At 39.6% G+C, this 27,876-nt stretch overlaps 1 protein-coding gene across 1 annotated transcript in view; it reads left to right on the top strand.

Annotated features, from left to right (window-relative positions):
* Positions 1-27,876, top strand: part of banp (BTG3 associated nuclear protein) — a 148,544-nt gene that overhangs the window by 2,249 nt on the left and 118,419 nt on the right. The window contains 3 exon segments of the mRNA XM_052028241.1: positions 13,543-13,653; positions 15,807-15,913; positions 20,264-20,463. Coding sequence (XP_051884201.1) covers positions 13,587-13,653; positions 15,807-15,913; positions 20,264-20,463 — 374 coding nt within the window. The 5' untranslated portion in view covers positions 13,543-13,586.

Below are 27,876 nucleotides of genomic sequence, written 5' to 3'. Positions count from 1 at the left end.
TATGTGTTATTGCAGAGATTGGCAGAGTGCCCTACTTAATTTATCCAACACAGTTTCTTTATTAATAGGAGCAGACCTGATGGGGTAAATCTGAAAAGTGAGAGCTGCATTGTTTACCTTAGTAGTAGTGCAAAACTGATCCTGAAATGGGGGAGAGAAAGTTGGAGTACAATCCAGGCAATTTGTTGGGAAAATGCTTGAATCTGTTGGTAAGAAAATTTATATCAGGGCACTTAGAACATTATAATATGTTTGTTCAGTTAAATTGTTAAAATATAGCTTTGTGAGTTTGGGTTTAGTATATTAGAATGGATAGCCTAATCGACAAAAACAGGAGGAATAAATAAGTCAGTTTTAGGTTGATAAGTAGTTACTAGTGAATGCGATAAGGATCAGTTATAAATGATTATAATGTTGTATAGATTTTGAGGACAATTGATAGGGTCGATGCTGGGAGGTTCTTTCCTCTGGAGATTTTTGAACTAAGACATTCTAGATTCTGAGTCTAGAATTTAGGAACAGAACAAGGGATTTCTGCTTGAATGAAAACGAATTTTGATGGACTGAAGGGAATTGAAGGAAGTGGGAACAAGAAAGGATGTGGAGATAAAGAATAACAGTTGATACTGAATTATAGAGGATTTGTAGGGTCTTTCAGCCTACTCCTGTATTTTTGTTTGAAGACAGACACAAGTATTGAATTAATTTGTGTTCATTTTAATAAATGAAAATATTTAATAAATTTTAATTTGACTAACAAATGAAGAACTTTCCCCTTCAGTCAATTTAAATTGGATTGGAAATTAAAAATAGATGCTGGAAATCTAAAATAAAAACGAAGAATGCTGGAAATACTCAGCAGGTCAGGTGGCATCTGTGGAAAGAAAACTGGTTAACATTTTGTTCTTTCATCAGAAAAGATCATAGACCTGAAATGTTAGCTGTATTTCACTCCACAGATGCTGCCTTATCTGAGTTCTTACTCCATTTTTCTAAATTTCAATTAGATCTTTTGCTTGGGGATAAATTGGTTAGAGTCTAATGAAACATGCAACACTTGGTCTTCTGTAATGATTCATGTTCTTTGTAAGTTCTTTGAGTAGGAGTTTCTAAATGGGCAATTCACCTGAAGTTGTCTAAACTAGTGCAAAACTAGCCAATCAATTATCAAGAGTATTTTGCCCTAGTTTGAGAAACATTGCTTTGGAAACCAGTACAAAAAGAATCATACTCTCACACAAAATTATGTACATTTGATGACTTGCTGCTAATTTGCTTAATTTGTAGGAAGTCGAGGAGACCCCTGGATTTTGCACGAGTGGGAGCAGGTTTTAGGGGCTTAGGTTCAAGACCACTGATAGGTTTTAAAAGCTTCTGGAGGCTCTTTATAATTATCTGAAAAGATGAAGAACCCCTTTGTTTAACTAGTTTTTTAATTTAGTGACTGTTAATGCAATCATTTGTTGTTTGTCATTTAATAAGTTTTCAATGATCGGCCAGACCAAGACTGCATGGTTATTAAGTTAGTAGAGTTGAGGATATATGAGTAATTATTCAGTAGATGGAGGATTACAGGAAATGTGTAGCATTGGGAAAATAGAAACAATCGAGCAAAGACTGGGATGGTAATTTTTTATGTAGTAATATGTTAATGTAATCAACAAGTTGTCTTTTATTGTATCGAAAGCTCAGTATTTACCAGAACATGATGATCTGGGTGATGATGGTGCCAATTTAAACTGCACACTTGCCTGCATGTGGTTTATATCCCTCAATTCCGTGCCTGTTCATGTGCCTTTCTAAATGCCTCTTAAAGGTTGTTGTCATAGGATTGAAGGCTAAAGCTAAGCACATGGAAGATATTTACTCCAGCTTAAAGAATAGTATTTGCACAGCTACATAGCCAGTCTTTTTCCCAGGGTATGGGAGTCTAAAACTCGAGGGCATAGGTTTAAGGTGAGAGGGGAGAAATTTAAAGGAGACCTGAAGGGCAAGTTTTTCCACACAGGATGGTGGTTATATGGAACAAGCTGGCAGAGGAAGTGGTAGAGGCAGATACAATTACAGTGTTTTTAAAAGGCATATGGACAGGTACTTGGATAGGAAAGGAGTAGAGGGACACAGCCTAATGCAATCAAATGGGAATAGCTTGGGCATCACAGTCAGCATGGACAATTTGGGCTGCTGGGCTCATATCTGTACTGTACAATTCTGACTCTCTATAGATGGGGGTGTCCAGACTTGGACAACCATTTCTGGTTGCAGTAGAAGGCCATGACCATATATATTTTTGATCAGTCTTGGTGCACGTTTCAGAAGTGCACAGAAGCTGGGCACGTGTAATGTTTGTTTATTGCCACTTTCACAAAATTCTGCTGTGCAAATGAGGCCTTGAGATCATGGAAGTCAGCCATAACTGGGGTGCTGAGACTTGCTTGGGTATTATTTAGGGACTTCACAATAATCGGACAATTGTGTGAGTCCAAGGTGTCCATTATCCATCAGGTGTGCTCTTTTTCAGCTTTACATCATTATTAATTTGTTCCCATCCCCGCTTGCTGCTGATTCCCTCGGCTTCCCCGTTCTGCCTACTTTGATCTCTCCAGTCGTCTGGCAGGTGCTAAGACCTTAAGCCTTTGGCAAATTTTTAAATTGACTGTTGTAGAAAATCAACTAAAATTGGAAAGTAATTCTCTAAGTATTCAAATTTTAGAAACTTTTGGTGGTAACTGTCCTGCTTTAAATCATTTGTAAGTATTATTTGTGCAGTTTTATTTTAATATCTGTTTCAAAATGTCCTGTAAATTATTATTGTTGGACAAGAATAATGTCAATAAAATTTAAATTGATTTGTGACTTGTTTGTAATCGTACCACTATTTCAGTTTATTATCCCTTTTTATTATTTGTTCTTTTTGGTTCTGTGGTTGGGGAAGGCTTCCTTGTCTACTCTTCCTCATAGTAGTTTCAGCTTTTCAGTTCAAGAGGTACTATGTAAAGCCCCAGTAATCTGGCATCTGATTGTTTGGAAATCTGATGGTTCAGCATCTGACTCAATTTAGAGTCTTGAATGTGAGCAAGGTGTGAGATCGTAGCTGGGGTTGTGGTTTGAAACACAAGGAGTCACAAGGAGTAGGTAGGTCAGCAGCCAGAGTTGCCTCCTTTAAACCCACCGGCTTCACGAAAAAACAGATCCAACTGTGTATAATGTGTTTTGTTTTAAAAAGTGAAAAGTATGTTTGGATTTTAATACTAACATCCAATAGTATGGAGAGTGTACTGGTGTGCACTATCAAAGTACCAAGGGTGCCGGATTATCAGAGTCTACTGTATATTTCATTATGAATCTGTAAATTAAGATGTTTTGCCTCTTAATTGTCAGTTTATTAATATGATTAAAAGGATGAAAATGATAAATGAATACACCAGCTATTGCAAACTGTGATGTACTTTTTTTTTCATATCGACTTAATGCATTCTGCTTCAGTAGCACATTAAGGTCTTTTCCACAAGCAAACAAGGATTTTAGTTCCAAGACCAACAAGTAATTAATCTGAGCATTTATCTTATGAATACGTTTTGATATATACGTCCACCCTATGAAGGGACTGTTACCTTGCTTAACATGCAAAGTGTTTGGTTATGAAGTAGTCTTCCTGTCCCCTTTAAACATCCTTTTTTTGTATTTGTGGTTTGTTACTACGCACCATTGGCCAAGAATCCAGATATCACACTTCTGTTAAAGTTGCTGAATAATTTTCAGATATTGTGAGGTACTAGTTTGTAATCTGAAATTGAATATATTCTTTCCTCTTCAGTTTTTGTGAACAAATACTTTGAATGTAATTATTAAAGGTGTTCTTAACAATGCATTACAGCCAATTAGTTACATTTTAAGTTATTGATTTTTAAAAATATTATTTTATTCATAAATTTTTCATGAACAATGCAGTATATTCACATTGCTATTCTACATATAAGCCATGTCCTTCCATTAGTATTACAGCAACATGCCATCAATTTTACTTGCTTACTGATCTTCCTTCCTGGGATAATAGAGTTATTCTGTCAAGATAAGCTGGATAGTTTGGATCTGTATTCCTTGCAGTTCAGGTGAATGAGGGGTGACATTCAAATATACAAGATCATAAATGGGCTTAACAGGGCAGATGTTGGGATGTTTTCATTAGTGGGAGAGTTATGAACAAGGAGTAATAGTAACAAAATAAAGGTCTGTCATTTAAATGTGTAGAAATTTCTTTCTCAGTGGGTAATGAATACCTGGAATTCTCTGCTCCTCAGCAGAGAACACTGAAGGCAGAACAGTATATTGTAGCAAGTGCAAGTGAATCACTGCTTCTCTGGTAAGAATGTTTTTGGCCCTGGAAGGTGGGAAGAGAAGAGGTTAAAGGACAGGTGCTGCACCTCCTGCAGTTGCATGGGAAAGTGCCTTTCAATAGGCAGTGGTAACAAGGGACAGAAGAGTGAACGTGGGAGTTGTGAAGGAAGCAATGCCTACAAAATGCTGAAAAGGAAGGGGAGATGAACTTGTTTCATGGTAGAATTTTGTTGCAGGTGTATGTGTAGTTTTATTGATTTTCATTCAGTGAAAGGACTTCATCTGAGGGAAGTGCCTAAGCTTGGATATTAAGGTGGACGTAAGTATTTGAAAGCTTGAGGAATTGAAGGTTTTTGAGAACTGGCACAGAAGAGGATTTGAGACCAGCATAGATCAGCTATAATCATGTTGAATGGCAAGGTAGGCTTGAGGGGAATGGTGGCCTACTCCTATTTTCTTGTGTTTGTGGTCACATAAATATAAAGACTCAAAGAGTAGGTCAGAGGGTGGATATCCTGCTTATGGGTGGCTTGTCTTCTGTTACCCCAAGCCTTTCCACCATCTACAAGATGCAAATCAGGAGTGATTAAACTCTCCACATGTGTGGATGGGTACAGCACCAACAACTTTCGAGAACCTCAACGTCATCCAGGACAAACCAGCCTGCTTGATTGGTACCCTCTCGTTCTAAGACATAAGATATTTTTATTAGTCACATGTACAAAGAAACACACAGTGAAATACATCTTTTTGCGTAGTGTTCTGGGGGCAACCTGCAAGTGTCGCCATGCTTCCGGTGCCAACATAGCATGCCCACAACTTCCTAACCTGTATGTCTGGAATGTGGGAGGAAACCAGAGCACCCGGAGGAAACCCACACAGACACGGGGAGAACGTACAAACTCCTTACAGACAATGGCCAGATTTGAACCCGGGTCACGCGCTGTAAAGCGTTATGCTAACCGCTACACTACTGTGCCTGCCATTCATTTGCTCACTATTCATTTGCTCCACCACCTGTATACAGTGCTTGCACCATCTACAAAACGTATTGCATTTACTCAGCTAAGCATTTCCAACAACACCTTCCAAACTTGTCCTTCTGGGTGATAGAGGTTACAAGGGCAGTGGGCACATGGGAATACCATCATTGGCAGGTTCCTTTCTAAGTTATGCACCATCCTAATGTGGAAATGTATCACTAGACCTTCATTATCCTTGTGTCCTGGAGCTCCATGCTGAACAGCACTGAAGGTGTACTTTCACAAGGAGAACAGCAGTTGTTCAAGGTAGTGCCTCACTGTCACCTTCTCAAGGGTAATTAGGGATGGGCGATAAATGTCCTTGCAGGTGCTATTCGGATTCGAAAAAATAATTAAAAATGAAAACTAGTTTTTAACATAAGTTCCATCTTCTTGGTATTCGAGTGTTCCTGAAACCATGGCCTTTTTCCTTAAAAGCTTTTTGGAGGCTGCACCAAGCATCAGCACTTCCCTCAGCATGAAGTCCTGGATCTTGGAATGCTCCTTGCACTGGCAGACCAGAGGATGTCTTTCACTGAATGAAAATCAATAAAGCTACAGATGGAGATGCACCTGCAACAAGATTCTTCCACGAGACGTATTCCCCTCCCCTCCCCCATCAGCATTTTGTATGGATTGCTCCCTTTGTGACTCCCTTGTTTGCTCGGTTGTCCCTGCTTACCACTCTCTGTTGAATGGCACTTTCCCATGCAACTGCAGCAGGTGTAATACCTATCCTTTTACCTCTTCCCTTCCCAACACTCTTTTCAGAGAACAGTGATTCACTTGCACTTGCTCCAATCTAGAATATTGCATTCAGTGTTCACAATGTGGCCTCCTTTGCATTGGAGAAACCAAACTTGGATTGTCTGATTGATTTGTGGAGCACATTTTGCTTGGTCTGCAGGAATGATCCTGTGATTCTAGTTACCTGCCATCTTAATTCGTCATCCCACTTCCACTTTGATCTCTCTGTCTGTAGCCTCCTGCACTGTTACAGTGAGGTCCAAATGCAAGCTTGAGGAGGAACACCTCATTTTCTATCTGGGAACATTGCAGTCTTCCAGACTTGTTATCTAAAGTTAGAGAATTTGATATTATGCTCTTCCTGTCTCTGTACAAACTATTTCCATCTGCTATCTTTTATCTGGTTCACCTCTGTGAATAGTCTGGCCTGCCAGTACACCAGGACCATATCAGTCCCAAATTAAACAACCAGAGTCCTGATGAAGGGTTGTAGTAACAAAACATTGTCTGTACCTAGTAAAGCACAGAGTCCTGCATTAATGGATATACTTGGGATTAACTTTGACAAAGGCTACCCTTCTCTCCAAAGAGAAAAGCCCTAGCTCACTCAACCTATCCTCATAAGACATGCTCTTTAATCCAGGCAGCATCCTGGTAAATCTCCTCTGCACCCTCTCTAAAGCTTCCACATCCTTCCTATAATGAGACAACCAGAACTGAACACAATACTCCAAGTGTGGTCTAACCAGAGTTCCATAGAGCTGCAACATCACCTCGCGGCTGTTGAACTCAGTACCCCAACTAATGAAGACCAACTCGCCATATGCCTTCTTAACAACCATATCAACTTGTGCGGCCACCTTGAAGGATCTATGGACGTGGATCCCATGATCCGTCTGTTCCTCCACACTGCTAAGAGTCCTGCCATTAACCTTGTATTCTGCCTTCAAATTCAATCTCCCGAAGTGTATCACTTCACACTTATCCGGGTTGATCTCCATCTGCCACTTCTCAGCCCAGCTCTGCATTCTATCAGTATCCTGTTGTAATCTACAGTAACCTTCTACACTATCCACAACACCACCAACCTTTGTATCATCAGCAAACTTACTAACCCACCCTTCCACATCCTCATCCAAGTCATTTATAAAAATCACAAAGAGCAGGGGTCCCAGAACAGATCCCTTCGGAACGCCACTGATCACCATCCTCCAGTCAGAATGGGCTCCATCTACCACCACCCTCTGTCTTCTATGGGCAAGGCAATTCTGAATCCACACAGCCCTGGATCCCATGCCTCCTGACTTTCTGAATGAGCCTTCCATGAGGAACCTTATCTAAAATGCCTTACTAAAATTCATGTACACCACATCCATTGCTCTACCTTCATCAATGTGCTTTGTCACATCCTCAAAGAATTCAATCAGGCTCATGAGATACAACCTGCCCCTCACAAAACCATGTTGACTATCCCTAATCAACCAATGCTTCTCCAAATGCTCATAATTCCTGTCTCTAAGAATCTTCTCCAGTAATTTGCCCACCACTGAAGTAAGACTCACTGGTCTGTAATTCCCAGGGTTATCCCTACTCCCTTTCTTAAACAACATTTGCCACCCTCCAATTATCTGGCACTACTCCTGTGGCCAGTGAGGACTCAAAGATCATCGCCAAAGGTGTAGCAATCTCTTCCCTAGCTTCCCATAATAACCTTGGATATATCCCATCTGGCCTGGGTGACTTATCTATCCTCATGTTTTTCAATATTCCAGCATGTCCTCTTTCCTCACGTCAACATGCCCTAGCATATCAGCCTGTTGTATGCCATCCTCACAAAAGTCAAGAACTCTCTCACTGCTGAATACTGAAGCAAAGTATTCATTAAGGACCTCCCCTGCCTCTTCCAACTCCAGGCGCATGTTTCCTCTTCTATCCCTGATCTGTCCTACCCTCACTCTAGTCATCCTCCTATTCTTCACTTATGTGTGGAATGCCTTGGGGCTACTCACCAAGGCCTTCTCATGCCCCCTTCTAGCTCTCCTAGGTCCATTCTTAAGCTCCTCCTGGCTACCTTGTAACTCTCCAGAGCCCTGTCTGATCTATGCTTCCAGAGCCCTGTCTGCATGATCCATGCAGTTGAGCACTAACTAACCTCTATGCTGGGTATCAATTGGTCACTTTGGTCTTGCCCATTGTTTTTGATGCCAAGATCCAGAAGAAGCTTGTGGACTTCTTCTGGAACAAGAGGAAATGTTGTGTTGTATGCCATAGTTCTGAATCTCCCAGTCAAAAAGGGTGGTCAGTTGCTGGTGTGCATCTGCACCCAGAAGGTAATTTTCCACCCTTTGGAATGTGGAGAGATGCCTGTACTAAGGGTATCCTTTCAGATAGTGAACACTGACTTATTTTTTTCTGTGACGGAATGTGCTGCACGCTACCAAGGCTCGTCACAGAAGCCTCTGGCAGTCCTGTTAGAGGAGGTGTTGAGGGGACTTGGGGTAGGTGATCCTGATCGAACGGACCCCTGGTTGGCGAGAATTCCTCATTGGGCTCGGGTCCCAAAGCCCTCCTTGGAAGCTGGTCACACACAACAGGAGTCATCTCTTGGAAATGCCCTCCATGCCATTCTATACCAGGCAGAAGCATTTCCTGTATGGGCTGTTCTTGCATGCTCTCCAATTCCTCGCCTCGTCTCTCATCTGGACATGCTGCAGCAGTCTGTTCTGCTGTCAGTTGATTGGGTGTGGTTCCCAGTGAAGGTCTCTCTATTTGGAGACCTGAGGAGAAGTGTGCATAAAGCAGTCCCAAGCAAACGGTTTACAAGTTTTAGAGACTCCTGGGTTGGAGTCTGTGTTCCATGTGGAAATGGAGTGTGAGAGGTTGTAGCCCTTCTTGAATATCTGATGGGGATGCTGTTCAACCTCTGGCTGCACTTCAGCCCCACACTTCTGATCTTTGGGCAGCTGGTGCAGAAATGGCTACTCGCAAATCCAGGTATAGAGGGATCCATCCCCACCCAACTGTCTGCCCCTCTTCCAATAAGGCTGATCTGGTGTCCCAGGAGAGAGAGCAAGCAATGTTTACTGGCTGACTAGATGCCGTTCAGGATCAGTGGGCATTGCAGAGGCTGGAGTAGATCTTGGACAACATTTTAATGTAATCATATTATTGTTGCTATTTTAATGAAAGAAAAGAGCAGGTTATTTTCTGCTGCTCTCTGAGATGGGTCACCAGCAAATGCAGGCAGGGCTCTTACTCATGCTGAGTCTGCACAAACTGTCACAACCTAAACATGCACCACTAGTTAGTCAAAGATAGCAGCTTCAGCAAGTTGGCCTAAATTATAAATGGAGCAGGACCATCACCTGATGCAGTGAGAAAGAACTCTATTGCACGTTGGATATTATTTGTCTGTGATAATGTAGGAGAAGCAAACTTTTACATTTTCCAGTTTTCTAAATGAGAATTGCCTTATAGATAAAAAGAAAGGATGGTTGGAGAGCTCACCTAACCCTCTTTAAACAAGGTCTCAGGGGGCAGAAAGGCCTTTTTTATCATCTTAAACATTTTAAATACAAACAAAGCCCAGCTTGATCTGTAGTAATCTAAGCAATTATTTAAACATGCAGAGCTTTTGCACCTTTTAGCTTCTAAAGGACATTCATCTGTATTTTAGCTGTACTTTTGACTCCATGTGCTATATTCAGTCAATTCAGTATCATTGTGACATTTTGATGATCTCTGAATCCCCAATTATAGTGTTTATGCATATAAAGTGAAAACTGAACAGTTTTCAACTGAACAGCATTCAACAGATTTTGCCAATTTGAGAAAATGATTTGTATCCCTTTTCTTCGGTTTCCATCACTTTGTTTCTGAATGGTTATGTTAATGCTTAATTTATTAAGGCATCTTCAGTGTCTTTGAAAATTCCACATAAGTCACATATACAGCATTATTTATTTTTCATCTGTTCTTTTTTTAAAAGTAATTCTTAACAGAATGGCCAAACTCTACCAGCCTTTTCAGCACTATTTGGGCTTCCTTCCCCATTCCCACACTGACCTATCTGTCCTCGGCCTCCTCCACTGCCAGGGTGAGGCTAATGCAAACTGGAGGAACAGCACCTCATATTCCACCTGCGTAGTCCACAACCCAATGGAATGAACACTGAATTCTCCAATTCCAGCTAATCTGATCTCCCCCTGTCCCTTCTCTCTCTCCTCCTGATCTACCCAGTTCCTCCTACACCTATACCAACCCTCCCCCCACCCCCAATCCACTGGGTTTCCTTCCTTTACTAATCCCTTATTTGGATCCATGCTCCACCTTCCTTTCCTATCAGATTCCATCATCTGCAGCCCTTTGTTGCCTCCATCTATCACTTTCCAGCCTCTCGCCATTTTCACCCTTCCCTCCTCCATCTGCATATCACCCCTCCTCACCTGGATCCACCTATCACTTGCCAGCTCTTGCTCTACCCCTTCTCTTCACCTCTTTGTACTGGCTTTCTCCCCTTGACCCTTTCAGTCCAGGTGAAGAGTCTCCACCTGAAACGTTGACTGTCCATCACCTCCAGAGATGCTGCCTGACCCAGCAGATTTTTTTTTTGCTCTATATTCCAGCATCTGCAGTTTCTTTTGTCTCCTATTGCATTTTTTTTTGCTTTCTTCCTGTTTCTTTTTTTTGAAAAACAACCTGTTATTTTTATTCTATTAATTAGGTGTTGCCAGTGACGCCTGTTTTTATTGCCCACCCCTAATTGCCTTTGAGAAAATGATGGCAGCCTGCTGACTAAACCGCTGCATAATTTTTGGTGATAATGCTCCACAGTCATAGAGTCCTAGAGCATGGAAATGGGCCCTTCGGCTCATCATTTATGTGTAGACAATCAAGTATTTATCTATATTAATCCCATTTTCTTGCATTCAGTCTGGAGCTTTCAATGCCAAGGTATTTCCAGTATTTCTTCAACTACTTCTTAAGTGTTGTGAGAGTATCTGCCTCCACCATCCAGTCAGGGAGTACCTTCCAGATTTCAAACAGCCTCTGGCAGAAAAAAATTCTTCCTCATTTCCCTCAATGTCCTATCTCTTACCTTAAATCAATGCCCTCTAGTCATGGACACCTCTGTTAAGGAGAAAAGTTTCTCACTATCTATCCTATCTATGTTTTTTTTTGTAGACTGCTATTATGCTCCTGTTTTCATCAATGGTGCTGAGGTTGAGAGCTTAAAGTTCCTAGGACTGAACATCACCAATAGCCTGTCTTGGTCCAACCACATTGACACCATGGCCAAGAAAGCTCGCCAGTGCCTCTACTTCCTCAGGAGGCTAAAGAAATTTGGCATATCCCTTTTGACCCTCACCAATTTTTGTCGATACACCATAGAAAGCATCCTTTACAGATGCATCAGGGCTTGGTATGGCAACTGCTTTGCCTGTGAAGTAGAGATGCCGGTAAGCTTTCTTGGCTGTGGCATCTACATGGTTGGACCAGCTGATGTTAACTCCTAGGAACCTGAAGCTTTCAACCGTCTTGACCTCAGCAACATTGATGTAAACAGGAGCATGTGCACTGCACCCCCCCCCCCCCCCAACCTTCCTGAAGTCAATGACCAGCTCTTTTGTGTTGCTGACATTGAGGGAAAGATTGTCATCATGACACCATGTCACTAGGCTTTCTATCTCCTTCTTGTACTCGGATACATCATTATTTGAGATTTAGCCCACTACAGTGGTGTAATCTGCAAACTTGTAAATGGAGTTAGAGCAGAATCTGGCCATGCAGTCATGAGTGTATAGGGAGTAGAGTAGGGGGCTGAGGATGCAGCCTTGTGGGGCACCAGTGTTGAGGATAATTGTGGAGGAGGTGTTGCTGCCTGTCCTTACTGACTGCAGTCTGTTGGTCAGGAAGTCAAGGATCCAGTTGCAAAGGGAGGTGTTGAGTCCCAGGTCAAGGAGTTTGGAGTTGAGTTTGCTTGGAATTATAGTATTGAAGGTGGAACTGTAGTCAATAAACAATAATCTAACGTAGGTGTCCTTACTGTTCAGAGGCTCCAGAGATGAGTGTAAGCCGGCCAGAGAGATGTTTCAGCGGTAGGTGAATTGCAGTGGGTCGAGGTTGTCTGGGAGGCTGGAGTTGCTGTGTGCTATGACTGGTCTCGCGAAGCACTTCATGTTGGTGAATGTCAGAGCCACAGGGCGGTAGTCATTAAGGTACATTACCTTAATTTTCTGAGGTACCAGGATGATAGTGGTCTTCTGAAAGCAGGATAAGGTGGTTGAGGTAAATTGAACTCATTACAATGTTGCAAGAAGTGAAACTGTTCTTTTAGAACAATTATTCCTTTGTTTTAAAATTGGAGCATCTGGGATATGTTTCAGATCCAGGTCATGCACCACAAATGGAACATGCTCAGTTTATTGCACCATCTTATCCTTGTGTTTTTGTACTGTAGTAGGAAAAAGGATAAAAATAATAAACTAAAGAAAATGAAAAGATATTAAAAGGCAGAATTGGGGAAGGGGAAAACAATATTTGCAAGACTTCTGTGTGGAGAAGGGACAAAGAAGTACTCTTCACCAATAGAAATACTAACTTATCTTTAAAGCAATTCATAGAAGGGCATGCCAGCTCAACAGTCTTTTCTAATTTATATGGGTGAGACAAATATTGGCGTACTGCATACTGCAAAACATTTGGTTCAATTTGGTTAAACTATACCACTAAAATGAGGCCTACATGAACCAAAAATGTAACTTTGTTCTCGATCCCCTTATTTTTATTTCACAAAATGTGTTGAAAAGCAACTAAAGTCATTGAGTAATATAGCACATAAACACGCCCTATGGCCCAACTTGATCAAGGTGCATAAACTACTGAAGTGAGTCCCATTTGCCCGTGTTTGGCCTATATCCCTCTGAAACTTTCCTATCCATGTACCTGTCCAAGTGTCTTTTAAATGTTGTTACTGTGCCTGCCTTAACCATTTCCTCTGGCAGCTTGTTCCATATACACACCACCCTCTTCATGAAAAAGTTGCCCCTCAGGTCCTTTTAAATCTTTCCCCTCTCACTTTAAACTTATGCCTTCTAATTTTTGATTCTTTTCACTGTGAAAAAGACTGTGTGCATTCACCCTGTTTATGCCCTTGTGATTTTTATACACCTTTATAAGGTCAAATTTGGGATTTTGAACTGTTGGTTTTTTATATTTAGTAATTGAGGACCAGAGGGATGTTTATAAGTTGGTTTGACACTGACCTTGGGCATCACTGTTGGAGATGGTCAGTTAGCCAGCCTAGCTAATCAGAGATGAAGCTGAAAATCAAAGCAATGATAAAATGCAATGATAGTCCAGTCATTAATTCTATAAGACAATTGTTAATTTGACTCTGCTATGATTATCTTTGTTTTTATTTGATATATTTCAGATTGCAGTGGATTTTGGTGTTGATAGATGCTGGATGATACCTAGATGATGTCAGAACACGATTTGACAGATGTGGTTCAAATTGCTGTTGATTTGACAGAAGATCAAGCAGGTAAGTGCAGGATAATAGCAGGAATGATGAGACAAGTAGAATGTAATTTTGTAAGAGCATTTACATTTTATTTCAATTCATTTTGGGATCTGGGCATTGCTAGCAAGGCTAGCATTGTTGTCCATCAAAAATCATTTTTGAGAAGGTGTTTGAATTGCTGTAGTCCTTCTGGTGAAGGAACTTCCACAGTGCTGTTAAATTGGAATTTCCAGGATTTAGATCCAGCAAGGATGAAGGACCAGTGATATTTTTCCAGGTCAGGGTTGTGAGTGATTTGGAGAGGGACCTGCAGGTAGTGGTGTTTTTATTCACCTGCCCCCCTTGTTCTTCTTGATGGTCAAGTTTGCAGGTTTGGACCTACTCTCATGAGCAGCTTGGATGAGTAACTGCAGTGCATTGGCAGATGGTAGATACTACAGCCCCTGTGCTCTTTTGATGGAGTGAAGGAATGTTTAGGATGGTTAATGGGTTGCCAGTCAAGAGGCTGCTTTATCCTGGGTGATGTGATCCTCTTCAGAGTTGTTGGTACCGTACACATCCTGGGAAGTAGAGAGTATTCCTGACATGCCTCATAAATGGTCTTGTGTTATCAAGAGTTGAGTCAATCATCACAGGATCCCCAGCCTCTGACCTGCTTTTGGAATCACAATCTTTATGTGGTTGGTCCAGTTGAGTTTCTGATCAATGATTACTCCAGGATATTGAAGTTGGAATAACTCTGCAATGGTAATGCCATTGAATGTCAGGAATAAGTAGTTAAGATGCTGTCTTGTTGGAAATGGTTATTGGCTGGCACTTATGTGCAAGGAAGTTACTTGCCACTTCTTAACCCTTGCCAGAATATTGTCTAGGTTTTACTGTATGCAGGCATGAGCTGCTTCATTTGCTATGGGATTGTAAAGCCAAGTACACATTGTGTAATCATCAACAAACATCCTCACTTCTGACCTTATAGTGGAGGGAAGGAAGTTTTCACATTGTCAGTTATATGCCAGTGTGTAACTATCCAGGGAGAGCTTGGCTTGGGCCACAACTAATTCTGGAGCTCAGGTCTTCATCACTGCAGCTGGAAATTGTCTGTCCCATAGTCTTTGCTGTATCCAGTGCTCTTGGCCATTTCCAGATATCATGTGGAGTGAAATAAATTGGCTGGAGACTGGCTTCTGTGTTGGTGGGGATCTAAAAAATTAATCATCTATCCAGCACTTCTAGCTGAAGATGGTTGTGAATACTTAGGCCTTTTCTTTTGGTACTCACATGCTTGTTCTGTTATTGTTGACAATGGGGATTTTCTTAGAGCAGCCCTCATTCTCAACTGGATGTCGTATGACTGCAGAGCTTTGTTGTGATCAATTGGTTGTGAGCTTGCTTAGCTCTGTCTGTCGCATGCTGTTTTTGCTGTTGAGGAAGCATGTAGTCCTGTACTGGAGCTTCACTAGGTTGGCACCTGATATCTTTAGGTATGCTTGGTCCTGCTCCAGGTTTGATAATAACATGCCAAACTATGTGATTACTGATTGTGGTTGTGTATATTTCTGCTGCTGCTGCTGATGGTCCACATCACCTCATGGGTGCCTAGTTTTGAGCTGTGGGATCCTTCTATCCCACTTATCACATTCATTGTGCTCGATAGATTTTTATCTGCCAGGCATACTTGCATAGGTCATATGAGCAGGGAAAAAGAGATGAGTCAATGGAAGAAGAGGGCAAGGGGATGTAGGTTTAGGATAAGTGTTAAAGGTTTAGATGGGATTTGAGAAAGAATTCTTTAACCCAGAGGGTGGTTGGAATCTACCTGAGGAACTGGTGGGTGCAGCTACTCACACAACATTTAAGAAGTACCTAGACAGTTCTTGAATCACTAAGGCATTTATCAGTCAAGTGCTGATAAATGGGATTAGTACTTGATGGTCAACATATATTGTGAAAATCTGATTCCATGACTAAGATTTCCACATGGGGACTAAAGACCACTGCTGTATTCAATCTGTGGCAAATTAATATATACATTTATGGAAGCAATTAGTTTTATATGTAATGCCCAAAGAATTCATGTTATGACCTATGAGATGCACAGGATAAAAATAGTTGGACATCCTTTGATGACATTATATGTAATTCTGAACATGTTTAAAAAATGTTGTCTATTTCAGAAGTTTTGGAGAATCATCAGCCTGAGGATGGATCTGCACAACCAGCTCTTAAACGTCCACGTGTAGAAATTTCAAATGGGCAGCCAATCCAAGATGCCACAATAAAGGTATCTATATATTAAATTAAGATGTTACAAGATTACCTTTTTAAATTATTGTTCAAATATATGAATCTGTGGAAGTTTATGGCATTTTCTTAATTTTGAAGTAGATACAAAATAGCTTTTTAAATTCATCTCTGTGTGTATGTTTCTTAAAAACAAATAAAAATGAGCAAATAAAGTTACTCACCTTATTTGGAATGGAGAAGGCTATGCATTATTGACTTTGAGCTACACAACCTCTTCTAGCACATTATTATTATATGAAACATTCATTCAACACACAAATACAATGATATCATAGATGAAATATACAACCTTGGGTTTGCAGTCACAAGTGAATGGTTTGATTGTGTCATTTCTATGAAAAAGTGAAGCCCTCTTAAAAAGGATCATTGAGTTTTATTTTGTTTTACTTGTGCTAATTTCTGTAAATGAGCACCCTATTACCATGCCTTGCTATCACCTAAGTGACACAACTTTTCTTGTACTCTGTTTTATTAATATATCAATGAATGGAGTTTGCTGGAGTGAGTATGTGAATTTACTTGCACGCCTGTGAATTTAACATATTTCCTTCCTTTTCAGCTTAAATTATTTTCACCCCATTTGTCTAAAAATGTGAATTGTTAATGAGGCAACTGGGAGTATGGTTTAAGGCAAACCAATAGTTTCTGTTTAACCTAGTTACATTCTGGATGGGGAAGGAATCAGAAAGAATGACAAAGAAATGGAGTGAATTAGAGTTAAATAATGGAAAAAGAAAGCAAAGGGTGGATTGAGAGTAAATAAAAGAACCATATAAGAAATTAAAAAAAAATAAATTAAGGAAACATGTAGGAGAAATTTACAATTTATGGAAGTGAGACACCACAGTTTCATTTGTTCCTTTTCTGGGTTGAGCTGCTTTGTAAGAACATTAATCTCATTCAGTGTTTCTGCTTCATTGCACGCTACTTTTCTACAGCGAGTTTGATTCATATTTACCATAAAAATCCAACAGTTATTTGAAACTCAAGGTGAAGTTGTTTGCAAGGCTAACATCTGAGTCACATAAATTGTGCAGCAATTTGTGGTGATTCACAATTCACAATATATCCCTTTCCTGAGGACTTTATGTCTCAATTATGTAAAATTCTGCCAACCTGTACTTTCCCAGCAAATTCTGGATCCATATTATTGTGGTTGTAACATTGATTGAATAAAGGGTGCCATGTTAAATATAATCCACCAGATGGCGATTTTGCTCCATATCCAGACTAGTTTTTACAAATGTCAGTTATAAAAGAAGATTTTCTTTCCTTCCTAAATATACTATCTTCCATCATATTTTATGAAAAGTAATTGCAAATTACTGTGAATTTTGCTGTCATTAAAGCACCATCATCTAATGGGGTGTAACTTGTAAAAGAAAATTTAAAACCTGATAATTGTGCATTCTATGTTGCAAGTAAGCTCAATGGTTTGCAACATTTACGATCATCAACGTATATTTCTCCTTTCAATATTTCTACCAGAATATTTGGGCATGTTTTATTGGATCTTTAACCCTTTATTGTGTACTTAGCACAACTGTGAACTTCAGTTTTCAAAAAGCAGAATAGTTTATCATGTTTTAATTTTGACTAATAAGATTCTCTTATATTTTTTCTCATCACTTTTTTTCTGGTTTGTGAATGACTGCACCATTTTGAAAATTTTAGTGACATTAATGCTTGCTTCCTATTTTTGGCATCAAAGTCAAGAATGTTGAACTGCCTTTAAAGTAGCAAAATATCCCAAGGCATTTCATGGGAATATTAATGAACACAATTTGCTGTGAGCAACAGAAGCCAATATTAGGGCAACTGAAGATGTAGTGTTAAAGAGGAAAGGGAAATGGAGAGGTATAGAAGTTCAGGGAGCTGAGCACCTCAGCAATTAGAAGAACAGCAGTCAATGGTGGAGCAGGTAAATTTGGAGATGAAAGAAACCAAGAACTTGAGAAGCACAGATATCTCAGAAGCTGAGATTGAAACAAAACAATAACTGATGCATGAAATTTGAAACAAAAACACAGATTCATGGAATAGGGATATTCAGCAGGTCAGGTAGCATCTGTGGAGAGATAAACAGAGCCATCAGAACTAGAGAAGTGAAACAAAACAAAAACGTGTTTTAAATTGCAGGGAATGGAAGGTATGGAGAGGTTTGTGATCATATGTAGAGCAAGGTTTCCAGGTAACATAATTGCTTTTAGTGTCTGGAATTAAGAGAGAGAACAGAAACAAAACAGCATGCCCAAACTGAAATGTAGAACACAGCAATTGCTGGAAATCTAAAACACATGAGAATGCTAGAAATACCCAGCAGATTGGCTGGCATCTGTAAAGAGAGAAAAACTTGAGTTAATTGTACAGGCAGATGATCTAACATGAAGTCTGCTCAGATCTGATACAAATAGGAAAGGCTGGATATCTGAAATTGTGGAATTGAGAATTAAAGTGATGAGCAACTGGAAATTCAGGATCACTTTTGCAGACTAAATGGACGTATTATGGAAAGTGGTCCCCAAATATGCATTTGATTTCACTAAAAGTCTTTGGCACTTAAATTCTCCATTCCACTCCCATTCTGAGCTCTCCATATTTGGTTTAAGGCATTTTGGATCCATGGAGACTTGGTAGATTGGATTCAAAATCTGCTTGGCCATATAAGACAGAGATTAGTGATGGAGGGATGTTATTCTAACTGGAGGTCTGTGACTAGTGGTGCTCCCCAAGGATCAGTGCTGGGACCTCTGTTGTTTGTGAGATATATAAATGATTTGGATGAAAATGTAGGTGTTGATTAGTAAGTTTGCAGGCGACCTAAAAATTTGCAAAGTTATGGATAGTGAGGAAGGTTGGCAAAGAATTCAGCTTGGAAATGTGAGCAGAGATGTGGGCAGAGGCAGAAATGTGGCCAGTTGGAAGTGTGGGCAGAGAAAATGCAGATGGAGTCTCATCTGGACAAGTTTGAGGGGCTGCACTTTGGGAAATCAAATGCAAGAGGGAAGTATACAGTTAATGGCAGGACCCTTAGGAGCACTGATGTACAGAGCGATATTGGGGTGCAACTCCATAGCTTCCTGAAAGTGGCAACACATAGTAAAGAAGGATATGCCATACTTGCCTTCACAGTCAAGGTGTTGAGTTTAAAAGTTAGGAAGTCATGTTGTAGTTGTATAAAACTTTGGTTAGGCCACATTTGGAGTAACGTGTGCAGTTCTGGTCACTGCATTACAGGAAGGATGTGGAGGGTTTGGAGAGGGCGCAGAAGAGGTTCACCAGGATGTTGCCTGGATTAGATAGTATTAGCTATAAAGAGAGGTGGAAAGATTTTGATTGTTTTCTCTGGAGGATCGGAGGCTGATAGAAGCACATAAAATTGAGATGCATTGATAGGGTAGATTGTCAGTCTTTTTTCCCCGGGGCAGGGATGTCAAATACTAGAGGGCATAGCTTTAAGTTGCGAGGGAGAAAGTTTAAAGGAGATTTACTAGGCAAATTTTTTACACTGAGAGTGGTGGGTACTTGGAACGGGCTGCCAGGGGAAGTGGTGGAAGCAGATACAATGGCAAAAGAGGCATTTAGATGGGTACATGAACAGACAGGGAATGGAGGGATCAATTCAACCTGAATCAGGGTTTCAACCTGAAACATACAATTCCTTTCCCCCCACAGATGCTGCTGGACCTGCTGAGTTTCTCCAGTAGATTGTTTGTTGCTCCATTTATTATATTGCCTGAATTAACACTGGTCTCCAGCCTTTCACAGACACTCCCTCTTCCCCTCTCCAAGTGTCTGTAATTTAACATGCTTGTTTTCTCTGATGAAGGGTTATTGACCTGAGCCAGGATAGATCAGCAAACACACAACTGTTTTGTGAACCAGACCTGTTGCAAGTTAGGTCATGGTTATTAGAGTTTTGAATGTAATACATAGCAGAAGGATTGAGGGAGACTAGGTTTTATGACGGTTGAAATCTCCATCTAAATATATGGTCTGAAGCACACCTTGCAGTCAAATTCGGACAGCTGACATTAAGTGGGATCTAATTGATGAATGGGGGCAAAGGAAACTGATCAAAGTCAAAGCAAAAATTTAGTCAAAATTTGTCCACATAAACAAAATGAACTGATTCACAACAATTATTTTAAGTGAGGTTGTAACACGTGGACCAATGAAATGATTCACTTCTACTCGTATGCTTAATTATATATTTAATATCAGGTTTTTTTAAAATTCAAAGCTAAATTGCTGATATAACTTACAATCTTGTTTCTTTTAACAAAAGCAGTTGTTGATTTTTTTTTTCTCTTTTCTCTTTTCACAGTCCATTCTCTTTGACATTAATCAGGCCATTTGTTTGCGTCTTGATAGTATTGAAGCTAAAATTCAGGCTGTTGAAGCAACTTGTAAAGCTATTGAAGAAAAGATAGATTTGGCTCTTAATAAACAGAATAGTCCTATCCAGGTTCCGATGGTGGCAGGGTCACCTCTGGGGGCAACACAGACATGGAACAAAGTACGCAGGTAAGCTGCATGCATTAAAAACAAGCATTCAGGAAAATGTGTTGCAGAGGACCAAATATTAAAGTTTTTGACTTTCTTCATTGTAATGTGAAAAGTGTGAGCTTTTACCAAGCAGAGTGATTATATATGGTGAAAAATGTGCTTCGGTCTGATGTGATTTTTTTTCTTTTATTATTCTAAAAAAGTATTGCATTGGCATGCTGGTATCATTGGGTACTGTTAAAATAATTTATGCAGCTTTAAATATAAAGCACATGAGATCAAATTCTGTTCTGATTATTTGATTCAGATTGGGGGCTTCCAATAAATTAATTATAGCAGCATTTTAATGTCATATCCTTCAATTTATACTTACATTTGCAGATGGGCTTTTGCACCTAAATCTATGATTTCTAGATTGGTAATTCTTGCTGGAAATGTAAAGAAACAGGTTGTTGCCAACGATTAAGATAATTATGGAAAACCATTTATGAAACAAAGTGCATAAACACCTTCCATAATTTATTCTAATTTTCTAATTGAATGCATGACAGAAAAACAGATATCAGTTTACATGGACTTTATTATTCTTAAGCACAACAAAATTTTGATCCTTGTACAGTTACCAGCTGTCAACGTTTGTAGTAAGCGACATACTTTTTTGTGTTCCTTGTCAAAATATGAATAGTTTCACAATACTAGATTACCAGAATTGTCTTAAACTAAACATTGCTCCCGAATATTTGTAAGTTACTACTTCTGCAAATAGAAAGTGTATTCACAAAAGAAGGCAATCTTCTGAGATTTGATTTTCTCTCAGCTGACAAATAGTTAAGAAGTGGAATGAAAATGTTTGATATGAAGAGGAAATAGCTGAAAAGAAGAAAAAAGAATGTTTTCTGCAGAGTTCTGATTTAAAGGCTGTTTACCAGGGCAAAAAAACACATATGGGAAGCATTTTGCTGAAGGAATTTAACTGATCAGGTAGTCCTCCAGGTTAAATAGACTGAAGTCATCTGATTTAGTTCTCTTCAGTTTCTTGGATATTTTGTGTTGTTGTAAACTGAAAATCCAGTTTAGATCTGCCAGTTGGACAAGATAAGTTCTGAATTTTGTCTTTAAATCTTAACTAAATATATATGATATACAATAAAACTCTGATAATCCGGAACCCTTGGGACTTTGGTAGTGCTAGACAGGCAGAATTTCCAGCCTGTTGGATATTACTCCTATTGACATAGTGTTATTTCACCTATTTTTCCCATGTTCCCCAGTAGCACTATAAATTGTCCAGTGAACATGATGAGTTTAAGGAGAGTGGGAAATATATGTGCACTTAGGATTCTTGCTCCAGCCACTAACTGTGTCAGTATAGAACATTGGTTCGGTTATAATTGGAGTACTGTGTACAGTTCTGGCTGCCGCATTATAGGAAGGCTTTGGAGAAGGTGTAGAAGATGTTCACCAGGTTGTTGCCTGGATTAGAGAGTATTAGCTGCAAGGAGAGGTTGGACAAATTTGGATTTTCTTCTCTGGATCACCAGAGGCTGAGGGGAGACCTGACAGAAGTTTATAAGATTATGAGAAGCATAGATGGGTAGATAGAGTCTTTTTCTTTGAGTGGAATGTCATATACTAGAGGGCATAGTTTTAAGGTGAGAGGGGAAAAGTTTAAAGGAGATGTACAAGGTTCTCTTACACAAAGTGGTAGGTGCCTAGAATGTGCTACCCTGGGTGGAAGCAAATAAAATAGTGACGTTTAAGAGGCATTGAGACAGGCATGTGACCATGCAGGGAATGAAGGGATATGGATCACATGCAGGCAGGTACGTTTAGTTTAAAATGGCACAGACATCATGGGCCGAAGGGCCTGTTGCTGTGCTGTACCATTCTATGTTCTATGCGCAAGTCTTTGCTGAAGAGTAGCCAATGTCTGTTCCACTTGCAACTCTTCAGTCAATGAAGCAATTGTGCTGAAATGTAGCATGACATGGACGATCTTCTTGTTTGGGTTGATTTTTGTCAAGGGACCTTTCTGCCACATAAAAGCCAGGTGATAATCATCTTCATCAAGAGTCTAGCCACCTTCTTTTGAAATTCAATTGTATTAACTTCTTGATTTGCTCTATAGTTAGCTGTTCTTTGAAATCCTATAACGGCTAAAGGGCCTAATTAATTGTGAAGTAGTAATACAGAAGATAAAAACCACAGTTAGCTCTGCCTTTAATCAAGGTAATCCAGTACAGCTACAGTACTGCCATCTGTTCAACAAAATTGAAAGTTGTGTCTTGTTCACAAGAAGAAAGCCAAACACATCCCAGCCAATTACCACATCATCATCTGTAACATGCTCACCAATATGCCATTTAACTTCTTGGGAATTGCTCAGCTGTCTAGAAGAAGCATTCACAAAATAACCTGTGAGGAGAATGTAAAGAATATGCAAAGGAATATAAACAAGTTAAGTGTGTGGGCAAGAAGATGACATGTGGAGTATAATGTGGGGAATTATGCAGTATGGTAGAAGAATAAAAGAACAGAATTTTTTTAATGGTGTAAAACTGATAAGTGTTGGGGTACTGGAGTAGGCAATTTGGCCCCTTGGGTCTCCTGTGCCATTCAATAAGATCATGGCTGATCCAATTTTCCCCATCCACTTTTTTGCCTTCTGCCTATAACTCTTGACTACCTTACTGATTAAAATTTGTCTTTGGATATATTCAAGATTCAGCCTTCAGAGTTTTCTAAAGCAAGGGATTCCAAAGGCTCCTAATCTTTGGAAGAAGAAATTCTTCCTCACCTCAGTCTTAAATGAGTGCCTCTTTACTCTGACACTATGCCCTCCGGTCCCAGACTCCCATGCAGGGAAACATCCTCTCAGCATTTACCCTGTCAAATTGCATGCTTCATTTTTGTAAACTCCAGTGAATATAGACCCAACCTGTTCAACTTTTCTTTATATGTGGAAATGTCACTGAACTTCCTGTGAATGGCCTTCAGTGATAATATATAATTTCTTAGATAAGGGGACCAAAGCTGTTCATGGTACTCAACATATGGCCTCGCCAATGCCTTGTACAGTTGCAATCAGACTTAGCTTGTTTTAAAATCCAACCCTTGAAATAAAAGTTAGCATTCTATCAGCCTTTCCTGCTCTACCTTTACATTAGCTTTCTGTGTTTCATGTACGAGGACACTCCTTGTGCTGCAGCTTCCTGCAGTCTTTTTCCATTGAAGTAATAATCTGTTTTATCATTCTTCCTTTCATTGTGCACAATTTCTTATACTCTGCCAACATTTTTCCCACTCATTTAACCTATCATTACACTCAAAGTAAAAGTACATCTGTGGGAAGTTGCTGGGTGAGAATTTTGGATTGCTTTGCTTTGTGTTATATTAAAATATAGCAACTCCTGACTAATCATGCCCACAGTAACAGACAATTTGGATAAAGAGTAGGAAGTAAAAACATCAGTATAGACTAAGTTGGGTATCTGTGAGTGGAATAGTTGAAGAGATTTGAAAGAGATTGTAATGGTGCTAAGTGTATTCATAGTATTTGTAGAGGATATAAGACACAACCCCACAAAAATTATTTGTTTAAGAAATACTATTTGCCAGAAAGTTAAATTCCTTTGAGGCTTGGGAGGACTCCTGGTGAAGGTACAAAAGTTCGTCTTTCAAATCACTTAAACTATTTGCGTCACAAATCTCCATCTTAGCTGATAATTATGGTGTACAAACATTCTCAGATGTCAGTGTGGGCCAAAAGTACTTTTTCATATAACTGACTGGATCAATTCCTCATATGTGGCTTGACTGCCTCTGAAGGCAGCTTTGACTGCTGCCGACTGCATCAGTACCAATTTTCATGCCTGCCCATCTCTGCACCCTAACTGTCCACTGCTATCGATGCATTACCAGTTTTCAATCAGCCATATAGAGTAATACAACACAGAAACAGGCCCTTCAATGCACCATGTCTATGCTGACCATCAAATACAATATACTGGCATTTGGTGTGCAGTTTTCTATGCCTTGGTGATTTAAGTGCTTGTCTGTATATTTCTTAAATATGGCAATGTTTTCTGGCTTCACCATTGACCTAACCAATATTTATAAAGTTATACCATAAGTTGTTCATATATACTCTATGCCCTGGCTAATGAAGACAAGTTTCCTATATAACTTTGGTGCCACAGCTGGAGTACTGTATACCATTCTGGTCACCAAACTATAGGAATGATGTGATTACACTGGAGAGGGTGCAGATGGGATTCAGCAGGATTATGCCTGGGATGGGAAATTTCAGTTATGAGAAGAGACTGGATAGGCTGGCTTTTTTTGTTTGGAGCAGAGGGGTCTGAGGGGGTACATGATAGAGGTATACAAAATTATGAGGGGCATGGATGAGATAGATAATGGGAATCCTTTCTCCAAAGAAGAGGTGTCTAAAACTAGCGGGCACAGGTTTGGGTAAGAGTCAAGACGTTTAAAGGTGATCTGAGAAGGAATTTATTCACCAGTGCTTGGAATCTGGAATGTACCTCCCAAAGGGTTGGTGGAAGCAGAGACTCTCAAAACATTCAAGATATATCTAGACAAGCACCTTCTGACTGACTGGTCAGCTTTGTCATGTTTTTTCATTGCTATCTTGTTGCATTGGCCTAGGCTGGCACCTTGGACCTATGCCTCAAGATAACAATGAAATTGTTCATATATGTGCAATTTGTCCTAGATGGCAATGTTTATGAATTTGCTGTTCCCTTGGGAATGGCAAATTGTTTGTTATCAGTGAGGAGTTGATATAACTTGGAACAAAATACTCTAATGTTCTTGCCTAGTAGTTTCCCACAGCTGTATTTTTTCACTTTGAGTGTTTTTTTACATTTAACCATTTATATCCAGAAGGATACATAGATTCTCTTCAAGTACCTTTATTGCTTATAACTTAAGACATTTCAAACATGCAATCCAAGTAAACCCTTGTATTGAGCCCCTGATTAGCTAAAAATGGATCCATCTGTTTGTTCTTATAAATGTTATAGTTGGTCTACATCTTTAGGATAGCAGCAAAGGCAAGTTACTAATGCAAATTTTTTTTGTTTTTAAGTTCAAGATTTTTTACAGATTTAGAGGATGTACATTTTAAGAGACATAACTATCATATCAGTTTCAAAAAAAATTTTACCATTCCCTGAAATTTTGAATTCCTCGCTACGTCCTGTTATTTGGTTGAATCATCCTTGCCTCAGAGGGGCATGTTCTTTCTAAAATTGAGTTCAACTTGGGAAAGAGTAAGGGAATAGAAAATTCTTTCTCAGGGTGCAAGTTATTTTTATAATAATGTAATTGGCACTATATCCCTTTTGAATTCCATTTCCCTTAACTAGATATGTTAAATTTCATTGTTTCCTCTCATCCCCCACTGTATATCATTACACCCTACAAAACACCTTTCAATGACAGCATTCACAAAAGATGGGATTTGATTGTTTTCTTTATCATTAAGGCCACACTATATCTATTCAAGCATATAACTCCCAAATTGCACATACAATAGATTTAGAGACATTCCTTTCATTTCCTCCCCTTATCCATGAAAGCATTGTTGAATACTCCTCCTATCTGTTGAAAATTTCTACCTCATCTTTTATTAGGGGAGGTTTTAATTTAATCGTTCACTTTTGTCATTCCCAGTTTTGTTCAACCTTGATAATCTCTATAATTGATTCTGCATCACCTTAGTGTATTCCCACATTCTTCCATGACCATTTCCTATCCAGCTGGTTGTCGTTGCTGCTGCGTTACTCACTCAGTCCTCATTTTCTCCTTGGATCTTCTACTACATCTTTTATCCAATAGTGCCATGCCTGATTTTTGGCTAGAAAATTCTTTACTATTTTTCCCACCAAATGACCATGGTACAACTGACATCCTGGTGGACATAGCCCATATGGAAAAGGAATGTCCTTGAACTGAAGCACAACAGGATGTATTTCATACTTCAAATCACTGTATAGTTGTTAATAGATTTGGGTGATTACCAGCTCTTTGGCCCCTTTTCTAGCTGTGGAGGGTTCCCTAATTCTTTCATTTTTATCCTTAAGCTTCCTCCTTCACATACTTTTATGAAACAAAGTTTTCCTTGGGAGCTCTCTCATCTCAGAATCTGTACTTTGACACCTTATTCCTAAAATAATGATGTCAAGTTTAAAACTTCTTCCTCTTATTCTCATTGTAAGTTTTCTAAGTGTGAGAAACATAGAAGGGCAGGAATTATTGCCTGCCTGTGAAGTTTGTACTGGATTTGGGATCTTGATCTTGATGTGCAAACTCTTTTTCTCAGATGGCCATAGCCTGTGCTGGCATACTGTTGAATTTAATTATCAACATCAGCTTTAGCTGAGAGGTGACTTGTAGATGGTGGAAAGGCCTGTGGGGTTTCAGCGAGTGAGTCATTTGTTGTAGAGTCCCAGCCTCTGACCTGCTCAAGTAGCCGTGGCATTAATTTCAATTTACGGTCAGTGGTGACCCCTGGAATATTGATGGTGGGAGAACACAAGATACGATTTCTCTATTAGTCACATGTATATCGAAACACACAGTGAAATACATCTTTTGCGTAGAATGTTCTGGGAGCAGCCCACAAGTGTTGCTATGTTTCCGGCGCCAACATAGCATGCCCACAACTTCCTAACCTGTAAGTCTTTGGAATTGCGGAGGAAACCAGAGCACCTAGAGGAAACCCATGCAGTCCCAGGAAGAACATACACCTACACTACTATGACGTAACCTGCACTACTGTGCCATACCTGATGATGGTTATGCCTTTGAATACATAGTAGTTAATGTAGTTATTTCCACTTGTGCCTGGATCAGTAACTGGAGTTCATGGGTTCAAGATAATCTGGACAGTTTTGTTTTCCATCTATTTGTAAAGATGGTTGAAGTTAATTCGAAAAATAATTTTAAATGGGGGGAATTGGGATTAGGATGTGTAGTTTTCTTGATTGTAGAAATGATGGTCTGATTGGTCTTCTATGTCATAATTTTTTATGGTGTTGTTAAAGATGAGAAACTCACACGATTTCAGACAAGAAGCATAAATATGGGATGAAGCAAAGTTCTGTAATTAAAGATCCAGCACATACACAAGAGTTTTAAAAAAGAAATCTTGTGCTTTAAGTTTCTTTGATTTTATGATTCATGTATACAGCTTACTTGGAGGATATGTTGACCAGTGAGTCCTCAGAGGAACTGAGCTCAGAGGGTGCACTGTAAATAATATGGGTGCTGGTTCTGTCCTGACATCCATTTGATGATAGCATGATGTGATAGAGAAAACCTCCAAAGTATAGAAAGTAATCACTCAACAAAATATTGTGAAAAATCACATTTCCACACTTAGGTAAGACAGCAGTTGAGAGTACT

This window comes from Pristis pectinata, chromosome 13 (assembly GCF_009764475.1).
Source record: "Pristis pectinata isolate sPriPec2 chromosome 13, sPriPec2.1.pri, whole genome shotgun sequence".
NCBI lineage: Eukaryota > Metazoa > Chordata > Chondrichthyes > Rhinopristiformes > Pristidae > Pristis > Pristis pectinata.
Note: the sequence above shows the minus strand (reverse complement) of the source record. Positions and strands in the feature narration are given on the sequence as shown.